Source organism: Coptis chinensis, chromosome 4 (genome assembly GCF_015680905.1).
Source record: "Coptis chinensis isolate HL-2020 chromosome 4, ASM1568090v1, whole genome shotgun sequence".
NCBI classification, from domain to species: Eukaryota; Viridiplantae; Streptophyta; class Magnoliopsida; order Ranunculales; family Ranunculaceae; genus Coptis; species Coptis chinensis.
Window position 1 is genome coordinate 588,682 of NC_141459.1, and position 18,873 is coordinate 607,554.

Here is an 18,873-nt window from a genome sequence, read left to right on the forward strand (position 1 = left end):
GGGGTAAATTATCAAAACCCAAATCATTTTTTATCGATTTGGTTCAGATCGGTTATCGGATTATCGAAACCCATTGAAACTCCTATCCACGCCTCTCAATTTCTCCTTTCTCTCTCTCCCCCTCACGCCCCCACTGCATAACAATATACTAGTCCAAATCTACTAATCTTATTTAATGGACATTTGATATTGGGCCCTAATGGGCCTTGTTAAAAAAAAAAGATATGATGTAATAGAAAAAAAAAACCCAAAAACAAGTCCATGAATAATGATAAGGAAGAGAAAACTTGACAAGTATGGCGGACATACAAACAAAGATTTATCTCATTCTCATCATCTTCTCATCTTCTTCTTCATCTTCATCCTCAAAAACCCTAATTCACACAAACCCTAAAACCCCTTGAGAGAGACAGAAACAGAAATAATTATTAATTAATTAATGGACTTGCACAGCAATAACAACAACCCTTTTGACAGACGCCCAATCCTCAAATCAAAAGCTCCTGCTCATAAATGGGTTAAAGAATGGTAATTTTCTGATTATTTTAATTTAAATTTGTTGTTTGTTTCAAGTATTAACAATAACTTTACTCAATAAAGTGTTGACTGGATTGAATATTGACTGGAATCTTAATTAAAGTACACTTTTTTTTTTACTGTCAATTCAGATTCAATAAAGAATCAAAATTTATAATTTTAATTGATTAATAATTTAAAATTTTTTTTTTTTGGGTATATCCATGGTTGTTTTATTATTAAAGATATATAGGACATTTTTTTGTGGTTTAAGTTGCTAAGAATATAAAAATAACAAAGGAGTAATTATTCTTGTGTACAATCCAGCATAAGTGCATTTAGTAGTAAGACTTGATGGTTAAGCCAATAGTTTTTTTTATCTGTGTTGCCCAAGGATTTTTGGATTGACTTGGAATGTTATCCTCACGAAGACGAAAAAACACTTGTACACAAATTTTAGAAGCAAATAGCTGAGTGGAGAACTTGTCTATTATCAATTACAGATCATATTTGGAGCTTCTTAAATCTTAGCCCGTTATTTAATTTTTATGTCCAGGGTTCCCCAAGAGGTTGTGTCAAATGGTGGGAGGTGCTTACTTCTGCGATGGGTCAAAGGTAGCTGTTACTGTTTATTGAATATCGGTTGAAATTATTTACTGTCAAATATAGAGATTAATAGACTTATAGTTGAAGAAAGTTCCTTTTAATATATTTTCTTGTTTATATATGTTCTAATGCTTGACCTAATTACTTTCGTCAGTGGATGTGCTAAAAGAATTGAAAGAGAAGCCCGAAGAGGCAGAGGCAGAAGAAGAACCAGAACCTATGACAGAAGTTCTTTTCCTTTGCAGCTATGAAGGCTGTGGGAAAACTTTTGTTGATGCTGGTGCTTTAAGGAAGCATTCTCACATTCATGGAGAGCGTCAATATATTTGTCATTATGAGGGATGTGGAAAGGTAATGTACTCTATTTTGAGTACATTTTTACTGTTCTACTACATCTAAGCATATTGCTCATCTTCATAACCAAACTAGACAAAGTTTGCAAGGAAAGATCAATCTCAAATATAAGAGAAGATATTGATTTTTCTACTACAACATCATGTAATAGAACGCTTTGTCCTGTCAAGTTTGTCTTGGCAAGTTTCTAAGTAACATTGACGTCGGTTAAAATTTTATTCATTTTTCCATCTAGTCTTTATGAATCCCCATGTTTTTGTACGTTTTTATAATTTTTGTTAAATCAGTATTTTTCTTCTCAATACTCTCCAGCAGACTCTTCCTAGCATTCTCAAATTGACGTGCTCTGTTGCAGAAATTTCTAGATAGCTCCAAGTTGAAAAGACACTTTCTTATTCACACTGGAGAAAGGCATTTCGTGTGTCCTCATGAAGGCTGTGGAAAGGTAAACCATCTAAGCTTGGTGGTGTATGGTGTTTCTTTATTGGTCAGTTATTGGCTCGTTCTTTGTTTCATTACTATGAGAAGTATCCTCATTATAATTCTTTAATGTACTTCTAATCATTCATTTACTTATAAATGCAGGCCTTCTCCCTGGATTTTAACCTGAGGGCTCATATGCGAACACACTCGCAAGAGAATTATCACATTTGCCCGTACGTAGATTGTGGAAAGAGATATGCTCACGAGTACAAATTAAAGACTCATATTAAAGCACACCATGAGAAGGTTGGTCTCAATTCCTTCTGTTCTTATCTTGTTGGTATGCTAACAGTTTGTTGTTTCACCTTGCTATCTGTTAAACCTTTCATTTTGGTAGATAATTTCCAAGGTTGCATGTTTGAGTGTCTACCATATCTACAGAATAAGTTTCATAAGGTTCTCCCATCATTTTTGTTAGTAAATTTAAGCTTGGTATACATTTAGTTGTAACTTTCTAGGTCCTAGTATAGTGATCATGGATTTGAAGTAAAATTCTGTTTTTAATGATTCTACAGCATACGACAATGGATATGATCATAAAACGTACCCCAATTTCAGAAAAACATACCAGTACTCCGAAGACTCCTGCAGTGGCATATGGCTCTGCTTCCTCTGATCGTCCCTATGCCTGTCCGTATGAAGGATGTGAGAAAGCTTACATTCACGAATATAAGCTGAATCTTCACTTCAGAAGAGAGCATCCTGGTCACAACATGGAAGAAAACTGGGAAACACACTCCCGAAATAGATAATGACATGGATGAGGGCAGTGATCAAGATGCATACCCTGCAAAAGGTTCCGGTGGCAAGATTTCCAAGCAAAGCAAGCAACAGGTCTCAAAGATGCCGCCATCTAAATCCTCACAGAAGAAAGGCTCTAGTGTAGCTCCTACTAATTTGATGAATGTCGTGAAACAGCAATGGCCTGTGAAAGATGTTTCTGATGATGAAGATAGTGAGGAAACAGAAGAGGATAATGAAGACGTTGAAGATGGCTGGAGGAATGCAGAAAACGAGGACGATGAAATGACAGAGGATGAAGAATAAATTGACTGCCATCACCATCTCCTATATATGATCAGATAATAATTAGTTCTGTGCAATTTCTGTTCCCAGCTTCTCATTCTTTCTTACTTCCTCTTGGGTCTCGAGTATAATTGTCAACAAGGTAAGGAATGTGGAACCATTGATGTATGTTTTTGCTAGTATTCGGTTGGATCATCAATTGGAATGGTTGTGTACTTCGTTGCTATTAAGTTTTATTTTATAGTTTCTCCATGAAACTTCAGCCATGATATATTGATATGCATGAATTTTGATTTCGAAGGATTGACTGGATTCCATGAGTTCCAAGTATTTGAATTTTCCTTTTTGACTATTGAGATCCATTATGTGATCCAGTTTAAGCCTATACCAACTGTTAGTCCAGACTCAACTGTGTTGGAGAGGTTCAGTCTTGAATGACTACAGAAGGGGAAAATAGCTGGCCAATATTGCCTTCTTCAAACCAAATGATGGGCCACGAATGGGGCTTCAGGGATTGTATCATATCAGGTTAGAGGTATTCCCTGCTCTGCCTTGTTTTGACTTGGTTTTCCGTGCATGGAGCTTGAAAGCTCTTTGGCGACACTTTTAGTGCCTCACATTTCTCTGTGAACTGCATGCTTGTTAATCTGAAAGTGTGTCGTCCAGGTGCCATCAGAAAATATCGGAGAAGTGAACTGTTATTTTTCCCTCCAAATTGTTTTTTTTTCCGATAGAAACATGTCATATATTCATTATAGCATCAAAGTTACAATGCTACATTACAAAAGATGTCCAGGCAGAAAGCTCACATCCTGATTTTTAGAAGCCCACTTAGCAAGATTGTGAGCTTCAATATTGGAACCTCTGCTAATCTAGTTAAACTTACAAAAAGAGAAAGACTGACATAAGTCCATAATCATACACCTAAGAGGTTATAGTTGTATAAGTATTGCTGGAGTAGTGCTACATGGACCTACTTATTCAATCTACAAAAATGTGAAAACTTCCCATGATTTTCTTTCTTAATAAAAAACAGAAAAAGGAAACAAAACTAATCTAATCCTCTGTTTCTTCCCAAACAGTCAGAAATCTCTCCATTTGCTTAAACCTCAAAACTTAAATTCAACATTGGAAGCTACCGGGCATAGTAGGACGACACTTCACTCTTAAGTCATTGGTATCATCAAGCTTACACTTCCAAAAGACTAACTTCATTGGTATCCAGTTCAGGGACCTTACAGGCCTCACCACCACATTCCCTTACTTAGTGATGTATATTATAAACGTCAGTTAGATATGGAAGAGAGCTTGCTTCCTGGTATAAAACAGACATAAGGAGCATAAATTAAACACACTATTACTTGCAAATTTGGCAATTTAAACAATTGATGTTATAGTGGATGCAGTTTGGCCCTTTAGCTAAACGAACTAATCCATTTAAATGGTGGTGGTGAACTGGATAGAGAACCCGGCCTGTTGGAAATTTGCAATGCTAATGCTCACAAATATATAACCAAGTAAAGAGAAAAAAAAAAAAAAAAGCATCCTGCTTGGTTGTTTCTAGTTAAGAAGTGCAACTGCAAATAATTTATAAACAAATTAAGTGAATAAATAATTATGACGAGTGAACGATTCGCAGTTAGAGAATTCTAATGGAGGTTGTTTGGTATCTGTTTTGGATTGCAGAAGAAAGAGTGATTTCATTTTTACTTTTCTTTTCTTTTTAGTTTATCAGGAAAATAAAATAACCGTGGAAAGATTTTGCCTCGGCAGGACGGTTTTACTTCTCAATTTATCTTCTTTTCCACTGTTTTGGTGAAAAGCAAAGTGAGAGTGCGGACGGGATGTTTGATTCTGTTTGAATGTAAAAATCGAAAAAACGCTCCGGACATAATGAAACATCCCGTCTAAAGTTTAAAAAAAAAATCGAAAAAACACATGAGACAGAATGAACGTCCGAAAAAAATTTTTTTTGAAAAAAATACACGAGACGGAATAAAACATTCCATCCGAAACTCGCAACTCAACTGCTATCTCGATTGGCAGTTTCACTATCGTTTTGACTTGGGAAAATAGTCACTTCCATTGTCACTTTGAGCATTTGGAGGTGAAAATTCTCAATTCCATTTAATATTGACATGCATTGGGAATGCTTTTACTGGTGACGAATTAGTTTGTGCCCATTCTCAGGGTGGGTTCTGTTTTTTTTGTAATGCTGTGTTGTTTTTGGTGAGACTGGATCTATCTGAGTCCATTTGTACCATCTCTACATTTATTACATTTCAATAAAATCCACTTATCAGAAAAATAAAAACCTTGGAGAGTCACGTTGGCCAGTAGAGAAAGGGAAGTTTTGAAGGTCATGTTATTGAGTTTCTCCTTTCTCCTCACTTTCGTTTGTATCACATTTCCATTTACAAACAAGAATTACTACAACATATAATTAAACATACTGGAAGAACACACACGTGACTATGCACAGACCCAAAAAAAAAAAAAAAAAACACATCAACTGAGATGAAAAGACCACACAGCTAGCCTTCTTTGAATCAGTCACCAGAAACTCCAAAACTCTCAAAACCAGCATCTGCATGGCTGCATCTAAACAAGAAGAAATGTCAGTGAGTCAATCATAAAAAAGGAAAACAAAGAACATGGGTTATAATATATTCACCTTCATTTAAACATGGAATTATTGAGAATTATTGGGACTTTCATCTTCACTATCATCATTGGTAGGTTGAGATTGATGTGAACCACCTTCTTGCTGGTGCTGTTGATGATCTAAAGTTTGATGTTGATGTTGTTGATGCTGATCTGAATTCATACTCAAACCACTCCTATTATAAGCATTCATTGTTGCCAACATTCCTAAATTAGTCTCTGATGTACCCAATCCTAAATGTTGGTGAGATGATGCTGAAGGTTGTTGCATTAGCATTGAACCAAACCCACCTAGTCTTGTATAATGCCCTCCACCTGAAGGGAAAGAACTCCACATCAAAGATTCTGTACCAGTACCACTACTACCACCACCACCACCACCACCACCACCACCCAGACTAGGTGTAGATCCAGTATATGGTAACATCCAAAATCCACTATTTCCACTATTCGGCGCAGGGGACACCGCCCACATTGCAGTCCCTGGCAAGATATTCGATGGCCTAATTAGCCCTACCGATGTCGTTACCGGTGCAGTACTAGTACCAAGACTTGATTCTTGATCTTGTGCATGTCTCGACTGAGTATCTACATTCTCCTCAGTATTCGGTTCTTTGAAAAGATCTTCTCTATACCGTTTGCCCAAATAACTCTCATTAGCCTCACCACCACCGGTTCTACCCCCACCACCACCACCATCTGAAGTTGGAAAATGAATATGTGTATGCTGAGCATGATACCCCAACATACTAGCATGTGAAATTCCTTGCTCAGTTACATGTGCAAATGGAAAAGAACTAGCTATTGATTTTGAAGGCATTGGAGTTGCTATAGTTGAACTACCACCACCACTTCTCAAAGAAACATTTAAAGTAGAAAAATTAGCTGGTATAGTTCCAGTACCCGTTGCTGCTATAATTGCCGGCTCAGCTTGTTGTAATAACCATTCAATTGTTTCACCATCTGATTTATGACCCAACTCTCTAGTCAATTGAAAAACCCTTGCTGCACAAGTAGCTGGCATACGTATACGTCTTCCTCTACCGTCTACTTTAGTATGTCTATCTTTTGATGATCTCTTTGTTATCGTTTTCGGTGTGGGCGTTGTCGCTGCCTGTTCTTGTTCTTGATAAGTAGCATCAGTTGTGGGGCCATCGCCGCCATCTGTTACTTGGGTGGAGCTCATAAGTGTACTTGGACTAGATTGGTTTTCAAGAAGAGCAAGTTGCAAAGAAGAAGAAGGAGGAGGAGGAGGAGAGGGAGAAGGATGAAGTTGGGGTTGTTGTTGGTGTGGGTTGGTTTGTTGTTGTTCCATTTGGAGTTGTTCTGGTTCAGCACAGAAAACAGTGTGTGATGTTTTTTTTCACAAGTACAGAAAACTCGAAATACACGTGCATGAGTGTGTTAACATTGGATTAATAAGAGTGCGTGCCAGTTTTTGGTCTGATCTGTTTTTCTATATTTTTCCGTGGGAAGGAAGAAATAAAGCAAGAAAAAGGCAAGTATATGTAGTAGGTTTTTAAAAGGAAAAGGTAAGCTAGAAAGGCTGACATGTTTTGTAGGTTTTGAGAAAGCTGTTTAAAGAAAACAAAGTTTTTGAGGGTTTCTGTGAGACAGAATACCATTTGACAGCTAGAAAGGCTGACAATAATATTCTTTTGGTTTAGAGTGTGCTTAGATTTAAGAGACAGACTGTTCAATTAGAAAACATCGATTAGGGAGGGTAATGGTGATATGGCTACAAGTCAAATGCACTGGCATGGTACAGAGTCTGTACTACAGACTAGGGCAGAGATCCGATCCCCAACCTCGATTATATTTGAAATTTAACATCGGGGATAACATTAAAAATTAAACCCGTTCCAAATCCAACCCGACATGCCCAAATTCGATTCTAATCCGAATCCGAATAGCTTGAGTTCACTTCTACAGATTGATAGTTGTTGTATATCCGTTTAAAACTTTTGGATTTGAAACGTTTAGGGCATCCCTCTCCAAAGATGTTACAATTCCACCTAAGTTATGAGTTTAATTTAAAAGAAATGTCACTCTACGACGTCCAAATTTAGAAATTAGAAATCAATACTTAAGAACTAATAAGGGACGTCCAGACATACTTTAAATTCGAACACCACTCATCGGAGCTTTTTAACAACTTGTATTAGAGAATTCCCAACTTATTTTATTAGTTATTAACTTATTAACTACGGTTTATAATTTCTATTGGAAATAATTTTTTGAATTTAGAAATGTAAACTTTACTACTTTTATACCATTTACACCCCTAAATTGGAGATTCTCTTATGCTGCAAATCCTTGTCTTTTAAATTAAAAGTTCTAATCAACACAATAAAACCGTTTGGACTATTTGGTGTTCAGTCTAGCAAAGTAAGTATTGGTTGGTGTTTGTAAAATACAGCAGTAGTTACACGCTGTATTTGATTTGATTAATTATTTCAGTAATTAATTAATTTAGAGTATCCTTAATTTATTGTGAAAAGATTAATTAGTTCAGGAAAAGTTAACATTGGATTCATTTATTGCTACTGTACTTCTCCTGTTTTCACCTCCTTTTATTCACTTTCTTTTTCCCCTTTAGTTGTAAAGCCAAAGAAGAAAACAAGTCAGGGAATCACTTCTTTTCTCTCCCCTAGACGTGTGGCGCAGTTGTGCAGAAGGTCCTCAATCTTAATCTTCATTGATAGTACCGGTGTCTGTCTCACGGAAAAGACAGCTTATAAAGAAATCAAAATTTTCAAGGTGGTCCAGTTGTACAAACACAAAAAAGGCCAATGTGGTCCAATTCTACAATCTAAATTGCTTAAACAATGTACTGAGTACTGACCACTGTAAGTTCAAGTTTGTGATTTTTGGATGATTTTTAATGCAGGACTATTCCCCAACCAAAAAAAATCTTCAACCATGAATGATGAATCCATGATGATGAAATGAAAGTTACACATTTGCGAATCACAATGTTTGTCATTTCTGTAGCAAAAGAGTGAAAGACTGAAATCACCTAAAGTTAAAACATATCATTCTCCTAGTAATCCTGATCATTTTTTTTCGATGCAAAAGTAATCCTGATAATACAATAGTTCAGAGTTTCATATGTGCGGGAAGGTTCCCATAGGAAATGTGCATTTTAATACATTAAATATTGCGTTCTACGTTACCTTGATTAGCATATAAAACAGCTGCTACATGCCTACAGGAGGTCTCAGATTTAACTGGGTAATCAAATTAAGGCCCCACATAACAAGCACATTGATTTTGGGATTTTAGAGTGCTATATGCGGATATGCCTATATGCAGTGTTCACGATTCAGACTGGGATATCGGAATTTCACCGGATATTTTGGTTTTTCAAAAAAAATAAATAAATAAACAATATAAAGTCGAAATATTAATAATTTCAAAATTAATCGAAATCAAAATATTATATGAGTTGAAATATTGTGAATTTTGGTTTTCAGATTACCAAAATTCCAATAATTCTGAAATCCCAAACTATGGCTATTGGCTCCTTCAACCCATATAACCATGCACCCCCACTAAACTTGCTCTCAACCATATTATATTGGTCCATCCACTACAAAGTCTAAAGGATAGAAACTAGTGTGTTGCATGCCAACATTTTGATCAGATAGAGAGCTTTATCAAAGTATTTTCTTTTCAAAATGTCAGTCATTCATTCTTGCACACTTATTGGTAAGATTATCGGAAAAAAAAATAAATAAATAAAAAAAAATTGGTTACACTTAAACTGTGTTTGGTTTAAGGAAAAGTGAGGAAAAGAAAATGTTTTCATGGAAATTAAAATTTTCAACTGTTTGGTTTAACCTGGAAAATGAAAAATTGGAAAATGGATTTTTTAAATGGGTTGAAAAGGAGGAAAGCAACCTCCACTTTAAAAAAAAAGAAGTTGTTTTCTAACTTTGGCCACCCGACGCTAGGAGAGAGAGGAGGAGAGATGTGAAGATAGCTAGTTTTGATTGAATGCTTCACATGTTTCATAAGCCTTGATCCGGTGCTCCCGAGCTAAACTCAACTAAAAATAAATTTTCCCATTTATAACCAGACAAACATAATCCAGTTTATTGAAAAACCAATTCAAAAAACACAAATCAAATAATCTAATTTCAATTTGGAATTGATTTTCAACGAACCAAACACAACCTTATATTATATGGGTGGAGACTAATTCAATCACAAAGCAGTAAATTACAATAAATACTTATAAAATTGAATTATAAAATTGAATTGTTTTGAATTTGTGGATAAAAATAGAGTCAAATCTCTCGCTCCCCACCCACAAACCCATCTCTATGTTTTTCCACCCTCCTCGGGAATCTAGTTTTTTCAAAGATGTAATTTTACGCCCATGCCAATGAAAAAAAAAAAAAAATTGAAAATAGTCCGCAGGGCTTATTATTTATTGGGCCTATTTATATGGGTAGGGTGACTTCGATCGGATTAACCTTTTCGAATTTTTCCAAATTTTTTTTGCTAGCCAACATCTTTTTTCGGATTCTCAACTTTCCCTCTTTACCCAATTATTTTTGAATATCATACTGCAATGTTCATTGGGGAGAAAACCATGTCCACAACACCAATGTACCAACAACAATACGCACTTATTTTCGAGAAAACCCATTTTCATTCAAACAAGTGATCCAAGAAAAACGGTAAAAAGAACCCAGAACCACCAATAGCCTTCAATCTTTTTTTGTATTAAATTCAAATGGTCTTGACTCCCATCTATCGAATTCTGGATTGGCCTCTTTTTCATATCATTGTTGTTATTACACCCTCCGATCTAATCAAGTGGATAGTGAATGAAATTTTTTTTTGATAAATTGGCGGCAGTTATATCCAACTTCCAATTTTTTTCGGATTTTCGCATCGGGGGAAATTCGGCAAAAAGAGACATTTATATGGGTAAGAAAGCAAAGCCTGAATAAACAAAAAGCCCAAAGTCTGCTTAAAAAAAGAAGCCGACATAAACAATGGGCCGGATCTAAACCAAAACCCACATATAAAAATCATAGAAAAACATTCATTCTCTCTCTATTTGTGCGAGATATATTTTTTTTCGCACTCATTTTTTTTCCCTCATCTCTTTTTGCTCTTCTCTATCTGTGACAGCAAAACCCTAGTTAGCAGCAAAACCCTAGAAAGATTCACTTTTGTTTTTCTACTAAAACAATGGGTAAGCAAATTGATCTATCATCCATGATTAAAATTTCGGTTATTGAATTGATTTTTTCATATATCGGAACTAGATTTGTTTGATTTCAATTGAAATTTTTAGTTTTGTATTGAGAGTTGGTTGTTTGGTTGGTTTAGATATAGAGGCAGAGATTCAATCTGGAATTCGATCTTTGGAGCTGGATTCAGGAGGTACTTGTTTTACAACTCACTTGTTTATTGGTTTTTATATATGTTTTATTTTGATTGAATTTGATTTATGTAGAACAAAGTAATGGTGTGGGTTCTATGGATGAAGTGAAGCCGGTTGAAGTTGAAGTCGAACAACCGGATACAATGGAAGAAGGTCAGTTTAGATTTTACTATTGACTATTTATATGCCTTTGCAAACATACGAGAAGCGTCATATGTTGTATTTATTGTAAGTTTATTTCTACAAATATTTTTGTTGAAAAGTTCACATATGAACTGTGTTGCATGGGTACGGGACGGAGTGTCTGGTTTGGACACGGGTACGATGATTTGGACACCGCGAGATCTGAGAATTAGGGTCTGTTTTGCTTGTGTCCGGGTGTCCGTGTCCGTGTCCGTACCAGTGTCCACAGGACACGGGTACGTGATACAGAGGAAATTAGGGCGTACCCATGCAACAGAGGTTATATATATGTCATATCATATGACATATATATAACTACATGAACTTTCCTTCCCGGGTGAACGAGTGTCATCCTTTAGGTCTGCAATAGTATGTAGAACTTACGTTACCAACATAGATAATGATTGAAATTGTTTAACATTTAAATGTGTAACTGTTTGTAATAAACTATTTTATCCATTTATTTTATTTTTGTGATTCCAGATATCAAAGAGGAGGCCAAAGAGGAATCTATTCCAGTACATGTAGTGCCAAAAGGTCTGAAATTCTTTTAAAAAAAAACTTGTTTATTAACTGCATTTGTATTGTTTATTTTGAGATGTCATGATGTATATTGAAAATTCAGGAAAAGAGAAGGTAGTTGCGGAGGTTGAAAAGGAGGAAGAAAAGAAGAGGCATCTGAATGTTGTGTTCATCGGTCATGTCGGTATGTTATTTATCTTGGTTTCTGTCTGAGCATCTTTTTGTTGACATAATTGGAATGCGTTTTGATTTGTTTAAATCTTGATAGTTCCTTAAATGTGATAGTCGGCTTGTTGGTTGACTGTTGTCAATATTATGAACGTCCTTTTCTTCTGTTGTGCTTTTCTCTAATCAGTATTATGAGCAAGTAGAATCCATCTTTTGCTTTGTGGTTGGTTTGCCCTTTTCGATTCACAAGGATGTTGTATGTGGTTACAGATGCTGGGAAATCTACCACTGGAGGGCAGATACTATTTCTCAGCGGTCAGGTGGATGACCGCACCATTCAGAAATATGAGAAAGAAGCTAAGGAAAAGAGCCGTGAGAGTTGGTAAGGATTTATGGAAGTTTGTATGTTGTGTATTGGTAATATTCAAGTTTGTTGTTGTTACTATTGCAATTCTGATAACTATGCCTACATACAATATTGTTATCCAAAAAATGAGCCCGCTGTACTGAAATTGGCTAATTATCTTCTATTAGGTACATGGCATATATCATGGATACCAATGAAGAGGAGCGTGCAAAGGTGCTTTTGATTTTTTTACTCATTTCTATGCTATCTTTAGATTCTTCTTGGTTTTAGTTGCATTTTTTGATTGATAAAGATCCTAATAACTAATGGTAGTGGTCATAGTAAGGTTGCCAATGTACATTGCCACTTTATCAACACTTTGATGCACCATACGTCATGCGATACAGGATAATGAATCATAAAATAAACGTTGACCGATCTCTATGCATTATACACGTGTATTTTACTTCAGTTTTTGATCTTTCATGTTTATAGTAAGTTGGTAGTAAATTAGTAATCTAAGTACCATTGTCCCTGGCACATCAAAAAACGTTGTGTTGACCGGTTGACACAGAAAGAATTCTAGTCAGTTGGCCTGTATATTAAAACCTCAATGGAAACAAAGTCCACTAGCTAATATGTACCCGGCCTGTGTGATCAAGAAAATTGTAGACAAACACGTTTGGTCAGATTGTTGATAGTTTCGAATTGCAATAGGTTGTGAACATACAAAGAAGATGAAGGGTTTAGTCTCGAGTGTGATCGGCTAGTGAGGAGATATATGATAATACTGCTGGTCCCACTGTAATTCGAGAAAGAGGCATTATAGCAGCTAGGCGTGAGACCGGATGAAGTCTTTTTACTGGTCTGTTATTAAATTATAATTAAATCTTGAAGTTCTAACAGTGGTTACTTTTAGGTTATAAGCTAGCATATGAGTACAGGCTGTACAGTTAACTGTATGATCATGGCATATACTGTTTAGTTCTTGGTTAAGAAGTTAATGCTATTTTAATTGTAGATTGTTACTTATTTCAGGGAAAGACTGTAGAGGTTGGCAGAGCGCATTTTGAGACAGATAGCACAAGGTTTACGATTTTGGATGCCCCGGTAACTTTCCCCATCACAAATGATAAATTTTGCTTTCAGAGTGTACCCATTGCTTTTCTTATTGTGAATGAGAGTTTTTTTAGAGAACATTCTTTTTATTTTTTTCTTCTCTCTGTGGATAAACAAGACTAGCCTCGTAAGGCATGTGTCAAACAGTTGACAGCAAATTAATATAAAATAATATTAACTCAAGAACTCTAAAGAACAATGAAACTGTTAGAAACTAATTCTATTTTGGATTTTGGTGTATAATTAACTCAGCTTGAAAGGCAAATACTATGGTTTATAAGCTCCTATATTCTATATTATTTTTTATGTGTTTTATTTTATAATCCAGGGCCACAAAAATTACGTTCCTAACATGATCAGTGGGGCATCTCAGGCAGACATTGGGGTTCTGGTAAGCATTTGGTTTTGGAGTCTGGTTCTTGAAAATAATTGGTCGACTATGTCCCTGATCTGGTTTTGTGGGATGTTTAGGTAATATCTGCCCGGAAAGGGGAATTTGAAACAGGTTATGAGAAGGGTGGACAAACACGTGAACATGTTCAACTTGCCAAAACATTGGGCGTGTCTAAGTTGGTCGTTGTTGTTAATAAAATGGATGATCCGACTGTAGGATGGTCTAAAGAAAGGTGAGTTTCCTGATGATTGCTTTTTGTGCAATTCTCTGGTGGTGCAAATGAAATGTCAACGTAAAGACTATAGTTTTCTGTCTTTTTTACCTGTCTGTATGCTTTTCCAGGTACAGTGAAATCGAATCAAAGATGATCCCTTTTCTAAAATCTTCAGGTTACAACTTGAAGAAAGGTAATGTGTCCTCCATTGCTCAAGTTTCCATCTCTATATTATGGTGGCTTGCTTCAATAACTATGGATACCTGTCAGCCGATCATATAAGAATACTGGATGGATCTAGAGCTTGTCAGTTGGCGCTTTAGATGAATTGAATTGAATTTTACCAATAGTTATTCCAAACGAAACGTAATTTCATAGCTCAACAAATAAAAAGCAATATAATGACCAGAAACTCTTTCAGTAGGTGCTTATTTGTAGAACTAGGGTAAAACTCATATCAGACTTTGTATATCATTTGGCTCATGTTTAAGGATTTTCTCCACAAAGGATTGTGAAACGTTTTATTGGTTGATATTATCTAATATTTTCTGAACTTCACTATCATTTGTGGGTCTATGTTTATTTGATAAACTTGCTCATAATATTAACACAAGACACAGTTTCTTGACATTCTATGTGCTTCTGTGAGAACAAATATAAAGTTATTTGTTATGTTTATTTCTTTTATTCAGTTTGGATTAGCAGTATTTATTAGGACGGATGTTGATTCTTTGTATTTTATGCAGATGTTCTGTTCCTCCCTATATCTGGTCTGGTTGGCTCCAACTTAAAAACAAGAATGGAAAAGAGCATATGCCCATGGTGGACGGGTCCATGCCTCTTTGAAGCCCTAGATTCCATAGAAGTTCCTCCACGAGATCCTAATGGATCAGTCAGGTACAACATTTTAGCTGGTTTTGATGCATCAGGGTTGGTCGAACCGACTACATTCTTCAGTATTGCATTGATATAGAAATAGGTATTAAGGGATAGAAATAGTTATTAAGGCATTTAAGGGTGAAATGTTGATTCAGAGGGTGAGTTCTCACTCCTCAGGAACCGTGAAAAGAACATAGTATGTCATTGGAGTGTTACCTCAAACAATGTAAAAAAAGTAGATACTAGTTGGGTATGATGGTAGATACTATGATTTATTTACCTATGATACTATGATTTCGTCTAAGTATATACATGGCCTATATAGTATGTATATTTGGGTTGTGTTCCTAAACATTTGTTTACTATTACTGGCAGCCCACATGTGTCTTATACATCTAATAAAAGTGTCCATATCATCTATTTTATGTGCCCGCCTTGACAGAGAACAAATAAAAAATAGTTGTACTTGCATACTCCAACTAGCACCTTTATACAGGGATTTATCTCTAATATACATCACTAAAGATTTTTATTTTTATTTTATTTTTTATGATGGCATGATTCACTCTAGCAGCTTTTACTGTCCCACCCTAATCATTTCCCATGAGTTTTTTTTTGGGGGGGGGGGATTCGGTCTATCAACATTTCTCTCTAAGCTCCTTGGACAACATTCACCCCTATTTAGCCGGCTTTTCTGCGGTTCCTTCGCGAAAGAGAAAAGAATCTTGATCTAATTGGGTAAGGCCCAACATATTAATAGAGAGGAAGTTTACATAAACCGTTACAAAAATGGGCCATTAGATGGAAACATATAGATTATTACAGAATAAAGAACACTAATGAACAACAATAACTGCTATCAAGGTGGGCAAATTGTCTGCGGGTGATCTCAAGAGTCGTTATTTTCTTTGGTATCGACATTTTGTTAAATGAGTTTGGCGCATTTACATCACATCCTCTAGGTCAGTACCTTGAAGTATCAAATTGTTGCATGTGCCCAGAAGTTTGGTTTATTGTTACCTCTTTAATGTTCTGGAGAAACAGTAATTGCCGTGTGGTGAAATCCTTGTGGAAGAAGTCTATGTTGATTGCAATCTGAGTATTTTTATGTGAATTTCCGTTAACATTCTTTTCCTTCAAAATAATTTACATGTCATAGTTTATGTATAATTTATTTTATTCATCAATAATGATTATTTTAAATGCAGGATGCCAATCATTGACAAATTTAAAGACATGGGAACTGTTGTAATGGGAAAGATAGAATCTGGTACCATCTCTGAGGGTGATAGCTTGTTAGTCATGCCCAACAAGGTCTTACCTCATAATTGAGCCCATTATACTTAACTTTCTCCTGACTCAGTTTGTAATGCTAGAAGATTGTATTTGTTTGTTTGCAGGCCCATGTGAAAGTGGTTGGTATTCAATGTGATGAAAATAGAGTAAGCAGAGCAGGCCCAGGAGAAAATGTGCGTGTGAAATTGTCTGGGATTGAGGAAGAGGACATATTATCTGGCTTTGTTCTGTCGAGTATTAGTAAGTTCTTTGCTTGATGAGTTCAATATAGTAGGGTATCACCAATGTAGGCCCTTAAAATAGAGGGCAACATCAGCCTTTTCAAGGTCTGCTTAGAGGAGAAAAAATGGTATCTTACCTTTAAAAGTGGGGTTTTACAATGCAGAGTTTTAAAATGAAGATGAGTTTCTCTATAATTTTTCTGTCACGTGGGAATGGAATGGTGGTGTTGAGCCCAAAGGTCAATCCTCAATGACAAATTTTGCTTTGTTTTAGTAACTCTAATGGAAAAATTAGAAAACAAATAACACTGGGGTGGAGGTTCAAGCCTGGGGTTGATGGTCCAACAACAATGACTATTATCAACTGTGGTGCCTCTATTTAATTGAAAATATTGCGTAAGAAAAAGTTATGCGCGAAATTTTCTTTTACATTTCGGTTTTTTGACACAATAAATACTTAAAGTGATATATTGTGGGCCCTCTAGCAAAACATATGTCATTGAAGTAGTAGAAGGTTGCAAATCTTAAATTTAAGAAATTATAATTACTAAAAATTGTCCTCAATGCTGCCAGGAAATTACACAAGCACCCTTAACATAAATGTATTACTTATTGAACCATAAGGGCATAATTGGAATTAAGGGGAGTGAAATCTGCCTTCCCAAAACACACTCTAACTCCCCCTTCTCTCAAAAAGTAGTTAGATGACTATTCTCTGTTACTAGATGAAGATTTTTGAACTAAATAGTGTAATAGAGAAAAACAGCCTACAACCAACATGTTATCGTTGTGGATTGACTGCAGTCGATAACATATTTTTCTGATATACTAGAAGCATTTATGTTGTCCCTTGGAACTATTGTGAGAACTTGCTAAAGTCTGCAGCTTTCTTGATGTTTCTATTGACATATATTTTGTTACTTATTTTCTCTTGCAGTTAAGCCAATAGCTGCAGTCACCGAGTTTGATGCTCAGTTGCAAATTCTCGAATTGCTTGACAATGTATACCTTTAGAAACATCAAATGGGAATTCACTTTATAGTTCTTTGTGCTTTGTTCTGTCTAAATTGCCTCTCATATAGTCATATATAGTCTCCGATGCAAATTAATAATTAGATTTTTTAATGTTCCAGGCAATTTTTACTGCTGGTTACAATGCAGTGTTACACATTCATTCTGCTGTTGAGGAATGCGAGATTGTTGCTCTGCTACAGCAGATTGATCAAAAGACAAAAAAACCTATGAAAAAGAAGGTTCTTTTTGTGAAGAATGGGGCTGTTGTTGTGTGTCGCGTTCAGGTCTACCCAAATAGCTTTACTTGAATTCTTAGAAGGCGCAGTTAGTGAGTTATAAATGCTAATTAATTTGATTTTGGTTATGTGCTTTGCAGGTGAATAATATAATATGTATTGAGAAGTTCTCTGATTTTCCACAGCTTGGGAGGTTTACTCTTCGGAGCGAAGGTTGTAGAACTAACCATGTCCATCAGTTTATTCCAATCATATTTGTTCTGACTGTTACCAATCTTTTTTTTTGGGCAGGTAAAACAATTGCTGTTGGCAAAGTAACTGCCCTTCCTTCTCTTGGTGGCAGTGGAGCTTAAATTATTTTTCATAATATTAGAAGTAAGGACCCTGGTAATGCTTTAGCTTTTTTCTTCTTCAATAGTATTTGATTATTTGTAGTATTTTTCTGTACGATTGTGATTATATATTGTTGCAGAGGAAATAGATTTTTTTTTTTGGTTTCTTGTTTCAATGCAAACTGAAATTATCGATACTCAGTTATTAACTTTATGATATGTTTTATGTTCATTTTTAGGACATTGAGATTCAGAACTGGCTAGCAGAACCCCTGAAGCAACTTGGGTAAAAGGGCCTTAACCAAGATGCTCCAATCCAACAGTACAATTTTGGTTTCTAGTCTTGAGGAGAGTTAGTTTCTTTCTGGCATCAAATCCTTGGAAGCCAATTTTCACGGGGTTTTGGTTTTTAGTATTTTATATGAAAGATATGTTCAGTTTGCTCTATTCTGTACTCGTTGGGTAGTCGAGCAAGCATACAGAAATATAAGCCACCAGTAGAAAAATGTGAGGATTGATCTGTTTTTTCGAAATACCGTTTGGTTGATACTGTATTATTTCCTATTCTTCTCTTTTATTTTCTATTAATACCAGAAATACCTTTGTTATAGTAAACAAGAGTAGCTGTCCCAAATATTGAAAATCATATATGATTTAATTGGTGTATAACAAATTTTGTGTGGACTAAAATTTCAAATATATAATGAAAGTTTGAAATTATATCTCTTCTCAAGTTCCACAAATGCATAAAGCATAAATTTACCTGAGTAATTGGGGATGTCCTCAAAATCCGAATGGTGTTGTAGGCGTTAACACAGTAACTTTGAAGTCAATCGTGATGGGCCGAGGCAACTTTCTGTTAGATTTTCTTTGTGATTGAGATTACATAATGTGAG

General features: G+C 35.6%; 3 protein-coding genes across 3 annotated transcripts; 2 read left to right on the forward strand and 1 right to left on the reverse strand.

The window, feature by feature from the left end:
- The first annotated feature begins 249 nt into the window (after positions 1-249).
- YY1 (zinc finger (C2H2 type) family protein) lies at positions 250-3,297 on the forward strand. The gene is given in 7 exon segments (XM_086605980.1): positions 250-528; positions 1,073-1,131; positions 1,277-1,473; positions 1,832-1,921; positions 2,062-2,205; positions 2,475-2,707; positions 2,709-3,297. Coding segments are annotated over 7 exon segments (1,110 nt in total). The 5' UTR covers positions 250-439; the 3' UTR covers positions 3,007-3,297.
- Positions 3,298-5,326: 2,029 nt separating this feature from the next.
- On the reverse strand, positions 5,327-7,156 carry LOC147500964 (transcription factor TCP22-like). Its single transcript, XM_086605981.1, has one exon. The coding sequence runs from the start codon at positions 6,962-6,964 to the stop codon at positions 5,678-5,680; it is 1,287 nt and encodes a 428-aa protein (XP_086462107.1). The 5' UTR covers positions 6,965-7,156; the 3' UTR covers positions 5,327-5,677.
- Positions 7,157-9,863: 2,707 nt separating this feature from the next.
- Positions 9,864-18,592, forward strand: LOC147500965 (Translation elongation factor EF1A/initiation factor IF2gamma family protein). The gene is made up of 20 exons (XM_086605982.1): positions 9,864-10,110; positions 10,596-10,861; positions 10,999-11,052; positions 11,126-11,206; positions 11,720-11,773; positions 11,862-11,942; positions 12,197-12,308; positions 12,461-12,506; positions 13,311-13,382; positions 13,720-13,782; positions 13,863-14,017; positions 14,128-14,192; positions 14,746-14,896; positions 16,087-16,192; positions 16,279-16,414; positions 17,333-17,397; positions 17,529-17,693; positions 17,786-17,858; positions 17,937-18,032; positions 18,217-18,592. Exons 2-19 carry the CDS (start codon positions 10,858-10,860, stop codon positions 17,996-17,998), a joined length of 1,545 nt encoding a protein of 514 aa, XP_086462108.1. The 5' UTR covers positions 9,864-10,110; positions 10,596-10,857; the 3' UTR covers positions 17,999-18,032; positions 18,217-18,592.
- Positions 18,593-18,873: the final 281 nt, after the last annotated feature.

Excerpts from the sequence above, each read along its gene's own strand:
- LOC147500964 (XM_086605981.1), bottom strand. The coding sequence starts at position 6,964 with ATGGAACAACAACAAACCAACCCACACCAACAACAACCCCAACTTCAT.
- LOC147500965 (XM_086605982.1), top strand. Across the intron at positions 14,193-14,745 it reads AGGTTACAACTTGAAGAAAG|ATGTTCTGTTCCTCCCTATA; the intron begins GTAATGTGTCCT and ends TATTTTATGCAG. Across the intron at positions 17,694-17,785 it reads TTGTTGTGTGTCGCGTTCAG|GTGAATAATATAATATGTAT; the intron begins GTCTACCCAAAT and ends TGTGCTTTGCAG.